Here is a 16672-nt window from a genome sequence, read left to right as displayed (position 1 = left end):
AAGGTGTGGGGCATCATCACCATAGGGCTTTGTATTTGTAGGTTTTTTGTTTTTGTTTTTGTTTTGTTTTTTCCTTCGAGACAGGGTTTCTCTGTAGCTTTGGAGCCTGTCCTGGAACTTGCTCTGTAGACCAGGCAAACTCACACAGCTCTGTCTGTCTCTGCCTGAAGAGTGTTGGGATTAAAGGCATATGCCACCAACGCCCGGGCCTTGTATTTGTAAAGTCTTTATTTTATTTATTTATTTTTTTTGAGTCAGTTTTTGTTAGACCTATAACCAGGCTAACACATGCCATCAGGCAAAGGGCCCTGGCCAAAGTGTGGAAGGCCATTTGTAAGACTAAGCATCAAATATATTTTATGGGTCCAAAATGTAGCATGAGTAGAGTCCCTATCTTAATTCACATGGTTTATAGCTGTATTCTGCAGCTGCTAGCCATTTTAGAGAATTAAAGTGCATTATATGGCTTTGAAGATCTAACAATCTTGTTAGATTCACGAGGCGGCATTAACCTATTAAACACAATGTGAGATACTCTGTGTGGTTACTGTTTCTAAGCGAAATAGCCATATCTATTTTAATTTTGTAATTTTATTGAAGTTAGCATCAAGTTAAAAAACCTTATGTGCAGTTCATTAATATACACATGCACAACATATAAGTATATTATGTACAATACTGTATTTAAAGATCTAAAGTATTCCAGAACAAACAGTACCTCAACACCATTCCTGCTGCTCCAACTAATTCTGTTCTCGAACTTCATGAAAATGGAAACATACAGTATATTTTACTGGTGCCCAGTATATTTTACTGGTGAGTCCAGCACCACTTGTGATGACACTATCATTTTCCCATTTTACTAGCTATCAGTCTTTATGAAATATGTGAACATACTGGATGTATAAGTCTGTTGCTTGATTTAGTTAACTAATCAGCTTGTTTATTATTCCATAAATATAATACTGTTGTCATGAATATGTTGTACATGCCTATGATCCTAGTACTTGAAAGCAGAGGCAAGAGGATGTCAAGTTTAGGACCATACTGGACTACAATGTAAGACCCTACCAAAACAAAACAAAACACAAACCACACAAGCCAGGTCCATGATCCCAGTGACTTGAAGGAGGAAAAAAGTACTTGCTTCAGTTTCAGAACAAGTTCAAGTCTAGCTTGCTGAACTCAGTGAAATTCTTTCTCAAAATCTAAAATAAATAAATAAATAAATAACCTTTAGTTTTATATGCATAAATACTTTGCAAACATGTATATGCACCAAGTGTGTGCCTGGTGCATGTGGAGACCAGAGGAAGGCATTAGATCTCCTGGGACTGGAATTACAGATGGCTGTGAGCAGCCACGTGGGTGCTGGGAATCGAACACCAGTCTTCTGAAAGAGTAGTCCATGTTTTGAGCTAATGAGTCATCTCTCCAGCCTAAATTAAAAAAAAAAAAATTAAAAGCTGGTGCTATAGTTAAGTAATAGAGTGGTTGCCAAGTATATGCAAGGCCCTGAGTCCAATCTGCAGTATTAAAAAAAAAAGAAGAAGAAGAAAGACAGGGAAGGGGGAGGAGAGAGCTCCAGAAGGCAGCAAAGACTAACAATCCTGGGGATACAGACCAGTGGTTGAATACTTGCCTACCAAGGACGAGTGCCTAGGTTCACGCTGGAATACTGGGAAAGACAAGCCAACAAATAAAAGCAACCCAGAAAGTCTGTATTAACAGATTTTGCCACCAGGAGAGAAGTTCTCAGATCTTTTCTGGACTATTCTTGAATTTGTTTCTGGACTCTATTCTGCACCCCTCCCCCTTTTAAAACAAGGTCTCACTGTTTCTCCTCAGGCTGGCCTTGAACATCCTGCAAGTCTAGCAAGGCCCATTTCACCTTACCAGGTTTAACAGCACTTTCTGCCTTATATTGTAATCTTTTCAGGTAGCTCTATCCCAAAGAAATTCTTTGAAGGGTGTGGTGGCAGATGCCTGGAAATTCCAGCATTAGTGGAGGTAGAAGCGGCAAGATCCCAGGTTGAAAGTTGGGCTGGTTTTTGAGACCATTTCAAAACAAAACAAACCAACTAAATCCCCCCCCCCCAACAGAACCCAAACAACCCAACTCCAAACATCCAAACCCAAAGAATGTTCTTTGATGACACAAACGTTCTACTTGTGCTTTCGACCACAAGACAGCCACTAGCCACGTGAGGCTACCGAGCAAAAGCGGCTAGACACTGAGAAATGTATTTAGAGGTTTTGTTCTTTGCCCCCAGTGCTGGGGGATGAACACGGGGCTTCACCGAATTTCTAATTCCAGAGCTGAGTTAATAGGAGAAAAAAAATTTAAATTCAATATTGGACGGCACAGTTCATGCTTCTCTACCCCTTCACAGTTCTTCACTTGATTTTGGCCAAAAGGCCGAGAAGCATCTTCCACATCTCTTAAGATGGTCAGATGGTAAGATTTTTAAGCACATGAGTTCACCAACATTGAGTTATCTTAAATCTGAGGCAAAACGATTTCCGGAGCCAGACGCTTGTTTCGTAGAAGGGGACTTACATGTACTTTGAACAGCCAACACTAACTTTGGAGCTGTGAGTCTTATTCTAAACAAGACACTCTGCCAAATGCCTTCTCTTTTCCTATAAAGCTTTGTTTGGCACAAAACTTGTTGGGACCCACATCACAGTAATGTGTTCTAAAGTTGAACAAAGGCCATTAGACCAACCTAAATGCTATTTAAGTAGAACTCAGATCCTGCATTTTAAAATAAAGACTTAAGGAGAAAAGGAGAACTGGGCGGCGAGGAAGGCGAGACTGGCTGGTGACTTTCCAGGGACTTTCTCACCTCCTGGGCCAGACACGGTCCCATGTAGCTCCGGGGTGTCGCCGGCCCCGCCCCTCCCACCTGGGCACTCTCCGGACCACGCCCCCTCGCGCCCGCCCCGCCCCGCCCCCGAGACGTCCGACCCACGCGGCGCCGAGGCGGCGCGCTGACGTCCGACGCTCCAGGTACTTTCCCCAAGGCCGGCTCGGCTCGACGTGGGGGCGGGGCGGGGCGCGGAGCGCGCATGCGCCACAGCGCCAGCGCTCTCCCCGGATAGAGCGGGGCCCGAGCCTCTCCGCTGTGGTGGTTCCGCTCCCGCTCGCGCTCTCCCCGCCGCCATGTCGGCCACCCTCGAGCGGGAGTTCGAGGAACTGGACGCTCAGTGTCGCTGGCAGCCGTTATACTTGGTGAGTCCTCAGGCCCGCGCGGCGCCTGGGTTCTTCCGAGGATCCGAGCTCGCGCCTGTGCCGGCTCCGCGTCGCCTCCCCCGCCTCCCGTTCGGGCGGAAGTGGCGAGCGCGGGCCGCGTCAGGGGCGCGCCTGCGCGGAAAGCCCTCGCCCCTTTGCGAGGCTTGAGACGGGGAGCCTGGCGGTGTGGCTGCAGGCTGTTGGTTCCGAAGGCGGCGCCACAGCGGCGCCTGCTGGCTGCGTGGCCCGGCCCCGGCGTGTGGTGCGCTGGGTAGCGGTTCGGGGGACGTCGGGAAGCCTCCGGCTTCCTCCCCGACAGCGTTCTTGACGCCCGGTGTTCGGTGGCGGAGCGATGCACTTGGTAGCCGATGCAGCAGCGGAAAGGGCGACGGAGCCCTCGGGCCGGGGCCAGCGAAAGCGAAGCGGGGTGTCCGTGACTTGCCGTATCCCGGGGGCCTGTGGAGATTTCGCAGAGCTGGAGCTGAAGCGGCGGCGAGAGCTCCCGAGGGATCGGGGATCGCCAGTCTTTTTCATGGGCTGCTTTCGCCGGGAGAGTGGGTCATTCTCTGCTAGAGCTTCCCGGAACAAGAAGAAGCTTGGGTTGTCTTATCAGTGATCAAAGTAGCGTCCTCTTTAAAATGTCCTTTGCTTAGGCATACTTTATAAACGTGTGTATAGTGCACCACAGATCTTTATGTGACTTTTGCTTTGGAGCGCGTTCCCCAAGTGAGTGCACCGATGGTTGTAGCACTCATTTTTTTCAGCCCCAGAGAGGCCACATGTCCATAGGTTGCCGCTGATTTCTGTCATCAGAATAGCCTTACCTACCTATTTAGCTCATGCTGAAAGTGTTCTGTACTCCGAACGTTTGTGATTTTTACAGCTAGTGGGTTACCTTTTAAGCCAGGCAAAACTTTCTCTCCTTACAAGTGATTCATTGCTAATCATTAACATATTGCTCCCAAGATTGAATTTAGTGATTGGTGAGTTATTAAATGCGTCTCCTTATGTTTGGGCTCATTCTAACAGTACAAAAAGAAGCTAGAAAGATTGTTTTACCTCTGGATGATTCTGTTTGTCCCCCCAACCCCCATTACATTTAATTAGATGACAGTAAATTTTTCTTTGTTTTTTTTTTTTTTTTAGTACTTATTTCTTCCCTCATCCCTTTTGTGACAAGGTCTCAGTCTGTAACTCTTGCTGGCCTGGAACCAGCCTGACCTTGAGCTCACAAATCCTGTCTTTGCTACTTGAGTGCTGGGATTAAAGGTGTGTGCCACCACATCTGGCTAGAACATATTTTCTTAAACACTTTAACAACCAATATATTAAACACCCTGATTTGCCAGGTTCAGCGTACATTAGAATAAATCACTAGTTTTTATCATCATCATCATCACATGGGGAGGGGGACAGGCAGGTCCTTTGGCATTTGTATGGAGATCAGAGGACAACTTTCAGAATTTGGTTGTCCTATACCATGTGGGTCCTGGAGACAGAACTTGGGTCATCAGGCTTGGCAGCAAATGCCTTTTACCCACTGATCCATCTTTCCAGCCCAGGCACTAGTTTCTAAAGAATGTTAGTAAGGACTCTTCCAATGATATAATCTGTGTTATGCTATATTTTGTTTTGTGACAGGGTCTCATTGTAGCCCAGATTAGCCTTGAACTCCTGATATTTGGACTTCTACTATCAAAGTCCTGGGATGAATGAAATTGTAGAAAATCTTATATGCAAATTCTAGTTGATTTTCTCTCTCTCTCTCTCTCTCTCTCTCTCTCTCTCTCTGTGTGTGTGTGTGTGTGTGTGTGTGTGTGTGTGTGTGTGAACCTCCAGGTCTCTTTTCTGTGCTTAGAATGGTTTTGGCAGAGACTGCTGCCTCGAAAATGCAAATGATACAAGAAGTACAAAATTAAGAAGGAAAAGATTGCCCAGCGGTACATGCCTTCAATTCTGAAATTCAAGAGGCAAAGGCAAGAGGTCTCAGGTGTTTTTTTTTTTTTTTTTTTAAGACACCGTTTCTCAGTATAGCTTTGGAGCCTTTCCTGGAACTCACTCTGTAGACCAGGCTGGCCTTGAACTCAGAGATCGGTCTGCCTTTGCCTCCTGAGTACTGGGACCAAAGGTGTGCGCCATTACCACCGGGCTTCGCTAGGACTTTTAAGCCAACTTGGCCTACATAGTTCAGGGCTACATAGTAAGACCAAGTATAAAAAAACAAAAAGGTGAGAGGAGGCCTGGAGAGATAGCTCATTGATTAAGAGGGCTTGTTGCTCTTCTAGAGGGGCTTGATTGATTCCTAGAACCCATAGCGGCTCACAACTATCTCTAGCCCCTGTTCCTGGGGATCTGAAGACCTCTTCTGACCTCCATGGACACCAGGTATGTACATGGTGCACATGCAGGCAAAATACCTACACACATAAAATTAGGGGTGTGTGTGTGTGTATGAGTGTATAAAAACAATTTTTAAAGGGCTAGTACTACAAGTTACTTTAGCCTAACTTACTTATTTTTTGAGACAAGGTCTTGCTTAGTATCATAAACTGGTTTGAAATTTACTATATAGCCCTACTAGGTTTGGATTTGTGGCAGTCCTCCTACCTCAATCTCCTAACTGCTAGGATTACAGGTATGAGCCACCATACTTGGCTTAATTGGGTATACACACGTATAACATTAATATCCTTGAGAAGTCAGTGAAACTTGTGATTCCTCTTAACAGCAAAAAAAAAAAAAGCACTTAATGCTGGGTGTGGTGGCTCAGCCTGTAACCTAAGAGTTAGGAGGCTGAAAAAAGCACGGGGATTGTTGTGAGTTTAAGACTAGCCTGTAGCTGGGCGTTGGTGGCCCATACCTTTAATCCCAGCAGAGGCAGGCAGATCTCCTGGGTTTGAGGCCATCCTGGTCTACAGAGTGAGTTCCAAGCCATCCAGGACTATGGAGTAGGATCTTGTGTACAAAAAAGATTCTAAATAAGTAAATGCCAGTCATAGTAGCACATTCTTTAATCCTAGCACTTGGGAAGTGGAGCCAGAAAAGACCTGGAGTTCCAGGCTGGCCTAGGGTAATTGAGACTCTGTCAGAAAAAAAAAAATCTTGCTGTCAAGGTGGCTCTGTGCCTTAACTCATCTGTTGCCAAGCCTGAAGATGACTTGAGTTCAGTCCTCTGATCCACATGGAAGGAGAGAGTTGCCTCTTTTCACAAATTGTCCTCTGACCTCCATACAAGTGCCTTTTTAAGTGCACCCACAATAATAACCAAGTTAAAAATATAATTTAAAAAATTGGAAGGTAGGGGAGATGACTCATTTGGTAAAATGTTTGCCATGGAAGCATGAGCACCAGTGTTTAGATCGCTACCATTCACATTAAAAAGCCATGTGTACATCTTTGATCTTAGTGCTGGGGAAGTGGAAACAGGCAGATCTCTGGGCTCTCTTGTGAGCCAGCCTTGCTGAATCAGTGAGCTCCGGCTTCTTTGAGAGATCAGTCTCAAAAATTAAGGTTTGGGGGCTGGAGAGATAGCTCTGGTTAGAAGGACCCTAGTTCGGTTCCCAGCATCCACATCAGGTAGCTCAGAACTGCCTGTAACTCCAGTTCCAGGAGATCTGGCATCTTATGGCCTTTATAGGGAGTGCAATCCTGTGTACAAACACGTATACACACACAATTAAAAATAAAGATAAAATCCCGCCGGGCAGTGGTGGCGCACGCCTTTAATCCCAGCACTTGGGAGGCAGAGCCAGGCGGATCTCTGTGAGTTCGAGGCCAGCCTGGGCTACCAAGTGAGTACCAGGAAAGGCGCAAAGCTACACAGAGAAACCCTGTCTCGAAAAACCAAAAAAAAAAAAAAAAAAGGATAAAAGATAAAATCTTAAAAAAAAAAAAAAAGTGTAGCCCTGACAATGGCAAGATGATTCAGAGCCTGTGTTTCCTGCTAAGCTTGACAATCTAAGTTTGATCCTTGGTGCCCACGTGATGGAAGAAGATAACTGACTCCTACAAGTGGTTCCCTGATCTCCACATGCATGTATGGCCCATAAATAGATGTCAGAAAATAAATACAGGGGAAAATGTACCTACTTGTTTCACTGAAAATTCCATACTCCATTGTAAGGAATTCAGAAAACTTATCTAGTACCCAAGATCTTTAAGCAGAACAGTAGTTTGTGCTGGCACTTTCTTTTCCAAGCTCAAGAGCATTAAAACTGTGCTAATTGGTGTTATAGTAAAAGCAAATCAGGAAGAGTTTGGACTTAATGCTTGCTTAGGATTCTAGAGCATCTATTTCCCCATTCCACAGAGAAGGCTATAGACAAGATGTCTGCTGCCAAGGCTTTGATTCAGTGAGTCTCGAGGACATCTTTGGAAGCTCCTAGTTTGCGTTCTTGTTGGCCTCTTGGTTTAGCAGGTACTGTGTCAGTCTCGTAATCTCAAACCTGGTAAGTGCTAGGTGCTAATAGTTGGCACTGTTTAAAGACAACACTAACCTGGGCAGTGGTGACACAGGCCTTTAATCCAACACTCAGGAGGCAGAGGCGGGCAGATCTCTTGAGTTTGAGGCTAGCCTGGGCTGCAGAGTGAGTTCCAGGACAGCTAGAGCTACACAGAGAAACCCTGTCTCAAAAAAACAAAATAAATAAATAGAGAAAGAAAGACAACATTCATTAGGCTCAGCAGGTAAAGGTACTAACCAAAGCTTGGCAAAGTTCTATTCTTGGAACCCATGTACAGGTGGAAGGAGACAACTGACTTCACATTCTTCTCTGCCAACACACGTGCTGTGGCATACACACACAATAAATAAATGTTTTGTATGTGAAAGCAAGGGGTGTGGCTCAGTTGATAGAGTGCTTGCTTGCATGCATGAAGCCCTGGGTTCAGCCCCCAGCAAAATTAGGATGTAATGGTGCATGCCTGGAATCTCAGTACTCTGGTGGTAGAGGCAGAAGGATTAGAGGTTCACTATTATCCTTGGGTGCATAATTCGAGGTTAACCTGGTCTATGTAATAATACCTGTCTCAAAAACAGGTGGGAGAGTTATCGATAAGAGGATTGGAGGATGGGAAACAATATGATCAACATACTGTCAATATGTATGAAATTGTGGTGGAAAAGATAAAAAGTTTTTAAAACCATGGGGTTTTTAAAAATAATTTATTTTAATTTTGTGTGCACTGGTGTTTTGCTTGCATGTATGTCTGTGTGAGGATGTCAGATCTTGAAATTACAAACACGTATGAACTGCCGTGTGGGTCCTCTGGAAGAGCAGTCAGTGCTCTTAGTGGCGGAGCCATTTCTCCAGCCCCTTATTTTTTTTAAAGTGCTTAGTACAAAGCTAGTATTAAGCACAGGATGCTGTGTGAATGAGTAGTTTTGGAACTATATATAATTCTCAAAAAGTGGTACACCTGGAATGAACTTGTGTGTGTGTTGTGCTTGCATGTATTTCTGTGCACCATGTCTGTGCCTAGTGCTCAAGGAGGCCAGAAGAGAGCATCAGATTCCCTGGGACTGGAGTTACAGATGGTTATGAGTCACCTTGTGGGTGCTGGGACTCAAACCCTGGTTCTCTGGAAAAGCAGCTGATGCTTTTAACTGAGCCATCTCTCCAACCTCAATAGTGAAGCTTCTTGAGAGGAAAAGGCCTAACAGTCTTGAAGGGCAAATTGGTCCACTGAGAAAAGATCAAGGGAGTGGAAGAAAAATAGTGTTCCAGGGAAAGAAGTGTGCACAAACCACAGCGTTGACTACTGAGGGAGAGCTCCCAACAGTGTAGTCTAGGGCTGAGTTTGCTCTGAACTTGAAGTGTGGAAGAATAAGATAGAGCCTAGAAGGTTCTTGTAGATCAGATAATAGAGACTTACTAAGGAAACTTAAACCTGGAAGTATTGTTTTTACTTTTAATTAGATCGTGTTGATGGGTAGGGCTGGGTTAGATAGCACTGGGAAGTCTGTCAAGTTGAAATGTTAAGCCTTTGAACATAGGCTGAAACACAGTTGAAAAGTTGAAGTAGGTCTGGGGAGACGGCTCTGCAAATAGAAGTGCTTGCCATACAAGCCTGACAACCTGAGTTCATTCCCTAGAACCCTGTAAAAAAAAAAAAAAAAAAAAAGCCAGATGTTGTGGCAGTCCTAGCGCTCACTTGAAAGGCAAGATAGCAGAGACAGGAGGATGAGCTGGAAGCGCTCAGGCTAACCACCCTGGAGTACACAGCACAGGGACCTTGCTTCAACAAGGTTAAAGGCAAGCACTGACTCCTGAAAGTTGTCCTCTGACCTCTGGGCCTGGGCCTGGGCATGCATGTGCCTCCCCCACCGAACACACGAAGTTAAAGTACATGTGGTTGAGTTACTTATAAGACACTGAAATAACTGAATGTGGTGTCCAGAAGAGAGGACTTATCTGTCCATACATACAGTTAGAACTTAGGAACACATAGGTGCTGTTTAAGGTTTGAGACATCTAGGCCCTGTTCATCAAGATTATCCAGGTAGTCAGGCATGGTGGTGCACGCCTTTGATCCCAGCACTCGGTGGGCAGAGGCAGGCCGGTCTACATAGTGGTACTTAACTGAGACCCTGTCTCAACCAAACAAAATTTACCCAGGTAACATGTAGATGTTTTGGAAATGCTGAGGGCCAAGGATGTCCTCTTGACTTCCAGCAGGTGTTTTTGAAAAGTTGGTAGAGACAGGAAGCTTGCAGTGAAGACTGGAGAGCAGTAACTAAGAAAGTGGGGAAGAGAAGCTGTGGAAGAACACGGAGAGTTGATAGTCCCAGGGCCACTTGCTACAGGTGGAACAAGTGCAGTCAAGGCTAAAAGCGCTCATTGAATTGAGCTCCCCGAGGGTCAGGTTCGTTCTTTAAAGGGCAATTTTTGTGCATCACAGTTGTGCAGATTTGGGAACAGGAAGTTGGAAGAAGTGCAGACAAGTCTGAATGCTTGAGAAACAACTTGAAGGGAAGAAGTGAGAAGAGTTAGTAAACTGAACACAGCGATATCTCTACTTCAGCTCTTTAATGACTGGCTCCCCAGGGCCCACAATGTAAAATTCAGCCCTTCTGCCTCCCACCACCACTGGTGGTGCCTCTGTGGCTTTATTTCCCATGTCATTTTTCTTCCTTTTCCCCCACTGTGTTCAGTTCTTGGAAATGTATGTATCCACCATCCTCTTGAGGCCTCCAGAATGTAATTTCCTTTGCACAACTGCCCCCCCCCCCTGTTGCTTAACACCTCATATTCGTGTCTGAAGTTGTGCTTTCTTTGGGTAACTTTCTAACCAACCATCCCATGCTGGATGTGAGCACCTTTTAAAATCTTTGACATCAGGGGTGGAGAAATGTCTCAACGGTTAAGGGCACTTGTTGCTCTTGCAGAGGATCTGGGTTTGTTCCCAGCATCCACTTGGCAGCTCACATTACTGCTGTTTAAGTGAGTATTCTGCTTTATTACAATAGGTAATGTTTGTGATAATGTTTTTATGACTTCTGCTTTTTGGGGGAGGATGCTGAAGGAGCTAAGGAAAGGATTGTTCTTGAGGGAAAACCAGATGTTCAGCTTTAAGCTGAACTTTGCACATGAGAACTTTTACTTTATACTTTACTATAATTTTTGCAGGGAAGAATAAATTGAATATTTTTGGTTGAGGGCCTGGTCTCTGTAGTGGACCAGCCCCCACACTTATTTACCCCAGGAACTCTTGAGGATTGAGGGATAAGAAGAGACTTAGTTAGAAATAGAGAGGAGAGAAACACAGGATAGACTTGGGTGGACCTGGATCCTTATTCACTGGCCCAGAACTTTATTCGAAGGGTTTATTTATAACAATGCCAAGGAGTGGAACAAAAGACCACCCCCCCTTGCTAGTTAGATCCTTACAAACACCTGGTACTCAGGCCTGTGGTCCAATCAACCTCTTACACAGTCCTTCTGGGTACAGCCACTAGGAAACCTACTGGGCTCCAACAGGCCTCTTAGTCTTTTTATTCCCTATAAACATGCTGTGGGATGGTCTGTATGTCAAATTGCTCTGGTTGGTCAATAAATAAAACACTGGTTGGCCAGTGGCCAGGCAGGAAGTAGGTGGGACAAGGAGAGAGGAGAATTCTGGGAAGTGGAAAGCTGACGTGGAGAGACACTGCAGCCGCCGCCATGACCAGCAACATGTGAAGAAACCAGTAAGCCACCAGCCACGTGGCAAGGTATAGATTTATGGAAATGGATTAATTTAAGCTATAAGAACAGTTAGCAAGAAGCCTGCCACGGCCATACAGTTTGTATGCAATATAAGTCTCTGTGTTTATTTGGTTGGTTCTGAGCGGCTGTGGGACTGGCGGATGACAAAGATTTTTCCTGACTGTGGGCAAGGCAGGAAAACTAAAGCTACATAAACAGTTGCTTTTAGAACATTGCTTTTGGAAATAGGTGTTGTGACCCCACACTGATGCTACTAGCGCTTGAGAGACTCGAGACGATCTTAGAGGTCAGTCTGAGCAAGGTTTCAGGTTAGCCTATGTAATTTATCATCACCTATTTCAAACAAACCAAACAAAACCCCATGGTTTAGTAGTAGGAAGAGTTTTTTTCTTTGGTTGGTTGGTTGGTGTGTTTTTTGAGACAAGGTCTCATTCACGATGTAGCCTTGGCTGGCCTGGAACTCACAATATAAACCATGTTGGACTCCAACTAGAGATCCATCTTTTTCTGCCTCCCTAGTACTGGGATTAAAGTCATGTGCCACCATGCCTGACTTGTTTTGTTGGTGTTTGTTTTTTGAGTCAGGGTTTCTCTGTGGCCCTGGCTATCCTGGAACTCATTAGATCAAGCTGTCCTTGAACTCAGAGATTTGCCTGCCTCTGCCTCCCCAGTGCTAGGATTAAAGTCATTCACCACCATGTCCAGCTGACTTGTTTTTGTTTTTTGAGACAAATTCTCAATCTATAGCTGTTACTGCTTTGGAACTCACTATTTAGCTCAGCTTAGCCTTGGACCAATATTAAAGACATGGGTCATCATATCTGGTGAAAGTTGTTGGATTTGTGTGGTTTTGTTTCTTTTGGGGGTACTAGTAATCAAGACCATGGCTTCAAACATGCTAGGCAGATGTTCTACCACTGAACCATAACCACAGTTTTGCCACCCCCACCCCCCCATACATACATTTTTAAGCTAGGTCTCTGTAAGTTACTGGGCTAATTAGTGCTTGGGTTTGCAGGCCTGAGAAAGAAAGAAAAACAAATACTACAGTTGCTAAAATCTATGCCAAGGCCAAATCTTATGTCTGAGGAATTGGAAGGATAAAGAACTTTACTGTATCTCAAGCTGAAAGAGTCAGAGCCATGGTGTGTAAGTACACTAAGATGGGAAAGGACTTAAATCCCCCCCCCGCCTCTACTTCCAAAGTGCTGTAATTGCAAGCATATATACCACCATACTCAGAATATTTTGTATTTTAAAAGTAAGCATTACTTCAACAAACAAATTTAGAATTTAGAAGACTGAGAACAAGAACAAGAGGTTTGCCATGAATTTGAGACCAGCCAGGGCTACAAAGCAGTATCTTATCTAAAAAAACAAATCAAAAGAAACCAAACTAACAAAACTTTGCAAGAAATCTTAGCCCTTTCAAGTTGATGCAATGTAGAAAAAAATTATCATTTGGCACAGTAAGGTTTTTTTGTTATGTGTGTAAGTATAGTCTGTTCATGCCATGTGTATATAGAGGTCACCTAAAACCTTTGGGAGTATTTCTGTCCTTCCACAGTGGGTTCTGGGGATCATAACTCAGGTTATGTCTTAGGGTTTCTATTGTTAGGAAGAGACACCATGACCACAGCAACTCTTATAAAGGAAAACATTTAATTGAGGGGGATCGATTCCAGTTTCAGAGGTTCAGTCCATTATCATCATGATGGAGAGCATGGCGGCATACAAGCAGATGTGATACTTGAGTAGTAGCTGAGAGTCCTATATCTTGCAGGCAACAGGAAGTCAACAGAGACACTGGGCAGTGTCTTGAGCCTAGGAAACCTGCCCCCACGGTGACATACTTCCAGCAAGGCCATACTTAGTCCAACAAAGCCACACCTCCTAATAGTGCCACTCCCTGTGAGATTTTAGGGGCCAATTACATTCAAACTACCACATCCCATTCTTGGTCCCCATAAGCTTGTAACAATATCATAATGCGCTGGGCGTTGGTGGCGCACGCCTTTAATCCCAGCACTCGGGAGGCAGAGCCAGGTGGATCTCTGAGTTCAAGGCCAGGCTGGGCTACCAAGTGAGCTCCAGGAAAGGCGCAAAGCTACCCAGAGAAACCCTGTCTCAAAAAAAAAAAAAAAAAAAAAAAAAACAATATCATAATGCAAAATTCATTTAGTCAAACTTTAAAAGTCCCCATAGTTTATCACAGTCTCAACAATGTTTTAAAGTTCAGTCTCTTCTGAGATTCATTCACTCTTAACTGTAGTCACCTGTAAAAATCCAAATCAAAAAGCAGATCACATACTTCCAACATATAATGGCACAGGATATGCATTACCATTCCAAAATGCAGGAAAATACTGGACTAAAGCAAGACCAAAAACCAGCTGGGTAAACTCAACTCTTCATCTCTGTCTGATGTCTAACACTCTTCAGCTCTCCAACACCGTTCAACTTTGTTGACTGCAACACACTTCTTTCTCTTAGGCTGATTCCACTCCCTGTTAGCAGCTCTCCTCATGACTTGGGCATTTCCTTTTTTTGGGGGGGGGGCGCGAGGTGGGGGGGAGGTTTCAAGACAGGGTTTCTATATGTAGCTCTGGCTGTTCTGGAACACATTCTGTAGACCATGCTGGTCTCAAACTCACAGAGATCCACCTGGACTCCAAGTTAAGTTTGTATGGCAATCCCTTTTACCTACTGAGCCAACTCTACAGCCATTTAAAATGAAAAGGCTGTTTCAATATGTAATAAAACAGAAAGATTTTTAACCAAAAGGATTTGTTTATCCTAATTTCAATAACTGCACTGCAGTAAATTTCCCCCTCCCCCCAGAATTTGTAATTTAGACCAGGTATTACTTACTTTAAGTTAATTAAAAGATCTGTCTGTGCTAGGTGGTGGTGGTGTGGTGGTGGTGGTGGTGGTGGGTGGTGGTGGTGGTGGTGGTGGTGGTGGTGGGGTGGTGGTGGTGGAGCAGCATGCCTTTAATCCCAGCACTTGAGAGACAGAGCCAAGGCGGATCTCTGTGAGTTGTGAATTCAAGGCCAGCCTGGTCTACAGAGCAAGATCCAGGACAGGCTCCAAAACTACACAAAGAAACCCTGTGTAGAAAAACCAAAAAAAAAGATCTGTCTTTAGTATATATGTACATAAACACACACACACACACACACACACACACACACACACACAAATCACTTATTTCAAATTCTGATCTATCTCCAAAATATATATGTATACATACACACATCTTTACATCTTTATATACATAAATAAAAATAGCTTAGTCTTACATTCAAATCTTCCCTACCACCACCATCTGGTTCTCTCTCTTTGAGATAGCTCTTGTGTATCCCTGGCTGGCCTGGCACTTGGTATTGTAGCCAAGGCTAGCTTCAAACTCAAGGCACTTGTCACTCTCCCAGGTGCATGTGTCACCTATGCCCAGCTCTTCTGTGCTTTTATTTGATATGCATAATATTAAAAGTGATTTCCCCCTTTTTGCCTTAAACATGTTACTGTGTATATCCAGCAAGGTAAATTTTATTCTCCTTTTTTGTTTGTTTGTTTTATAAGACAGGGTTCCTCTGTATAGCTCTTACTGTCCTGGAACTCACTGTGTAGACCACGCTGGCCTCGAACTTACAGAGATCCACCTGCCTCTGTCTCTCTGAGTGCTGGGATTAAAAGTGTAAACCACCACCACCTAGCAAGCAAGGCAAATTTTTATTGAACTACATACTTGTGATAAGCTACTGTCAAGGACATACCAAAGATAGATGAGTTATATTAGCTATTAATAGGTTTTGGAAAATTCTTAGTGTTTCAGGATATATTTCTGTTGTTTTAGAGTTTATAAATCTATCATATGAAGGAGCCAAGTGAATTTGGCAAGATTGGTATGATAACACTAAATGTTCCATTTTTGTACTGAGTAGACTCATATGATGACCTTAAATTAAAAAAGAAAAAAAGAGAGAGAAAATCCAACACATATTGGCAGCATTAAACTTCTTAGTGCTCTTTTTCTCTCCACACGCACATTTTCTATCTCTCTCTGCCCCACATGCTCTTTTTCACTGTAGATCTGAATAAGAATAATCAGTAATAATTAGGCTGTCTTGAAATTTCCTCCATAAAGAAGAGACTATCTAGCTGGTTGGTGACTCACACTTTTAATCCCAGCACTTGGGAGGCAGATGCAGGAAGATCTCTGTGAGTTCAAGGCTAGCTTGGACTACAGAGTGAGATTCAGGACAGCCAGGACTGTGTCACAGAGAAACCCATTCTCAAAAAAACGAAACAAAAAAATGTTAAATGTATAATTTATATGTGTATATGTAGAGTAATGTGAGCAAAGTCTGAACTTTCATTGTAGCATTCTTTTTTGGATTTTTTTTTTTTAAGTATTTCTGTTTGACCTGATGGTTCTTGGAATAATGTATCTAGTAGAGGACACCAGGCCATTATGGACACACCAGTGGCTCAGTGCAAATACAGACATTGGTTTGGAGAAAGAGGACCTTATGGGTCCTAAAGTGAGCTTGCACATTGTTGCTAAACCTTTATAGCCCCAGAAGTAAATTTTAGGAATATTTTTACTCTCAAAGTACCAATTATGTGGCAAGAAAGTTTTTAAAGAGAAAGGTAGAAATTTTAAAATAGAGACTTTAAAATTCAGGTAGATGCAATAGAGTTTTTTTTTTTTGTTTGTTTGTTTGTTTTTGTTTTTCGAGACAGGGTTTCTCTGTGTAGCTTTGTGCCTTTCCTGGAACTCGCTTTGGAGACTAGGCTGGCCTCAAACTCACAGAGATCCACCTGCCTCTGCCTCCTGAGTGCTGAGATTAAAGGTGTGCGCCACCGCCACTGCCACCCGGCACAATAAGAGTTTTAATCAATATTTGAATGTGATATGTCTAATTCTGTTGCATTAATTTTGCTCTATAAAGTGTTTCTGCTTATTTGAGGGAATTTAATAAGTAGTAAGTAGATAAAGACTTCAGTGTCTGAAGAATCTTGACTTGGTCTTGAGGCTGCCACTCACTACATACTTGACGTTTGGCAAATTATTTAATTCATTAAAGCATGGGTCATTTCCTACAGTGTTGTGAGGTTTTCGATGACGTAAACACTGTGCTTTGTACAGTGCTTAATGTTATTCTATATTGGCTGGGAGGATATGTGTTGCTATATAAAATTTAGCAGGGATATTAAAATATAT

General features: G+C 43.6%; 1 protein-coding gene across 1 annotated transcript in view; it reads left to right on the top strand.

Moving 5' to 3' along the window:
- Window positions 1-3062: 3062 nt before the first annotated feature.
- Window positions 3063-16672, top strand: part of Ptpn2 (protein tyrosine phosphatase non-receptor type 2) — a 53865-nt gene continuing 40255 nt past the window's right edge. Inside the window, exons 1-3 of the mRNA XM_037196920.1 lie at window positions 3063-3354; window positions 3398-3555; window positions 3601-3789. Of these exons, the coding sequence (XP_037052815.1) occupies window positions 3167-3354; window positions 3398-3555; window positions 3601-3789 (535 nt within the window). The 5' untranslated portion in view covers window positions 3063-3166. The remainder of the gene's footprint in view (window positions 3355-3397; window positions 3556-3600; window positions 3790-16672) is intronic.

This window comes from Peromyscus leucopus, chromosome 19 (genome assembly GCF_004664715.2).
Source record: "Peromyscus leucopus breed LL Stock chromosome 19, UCI_PerLeu_2.1, whole genome shotgun sequence".
NCBI classification, from domain to species: domain Eukaryota; kingdom Metazoa; phylum Chordata; class Mammalia; order Rodentia; family Cricetidae; genus Peromyscus; species Peromyscus leucopus.
The sequence above is the reverse complement of the archived record's forward strand: the minus strand, read 5'-3'. Positions and strand labels throughout refer to the sequence as shown.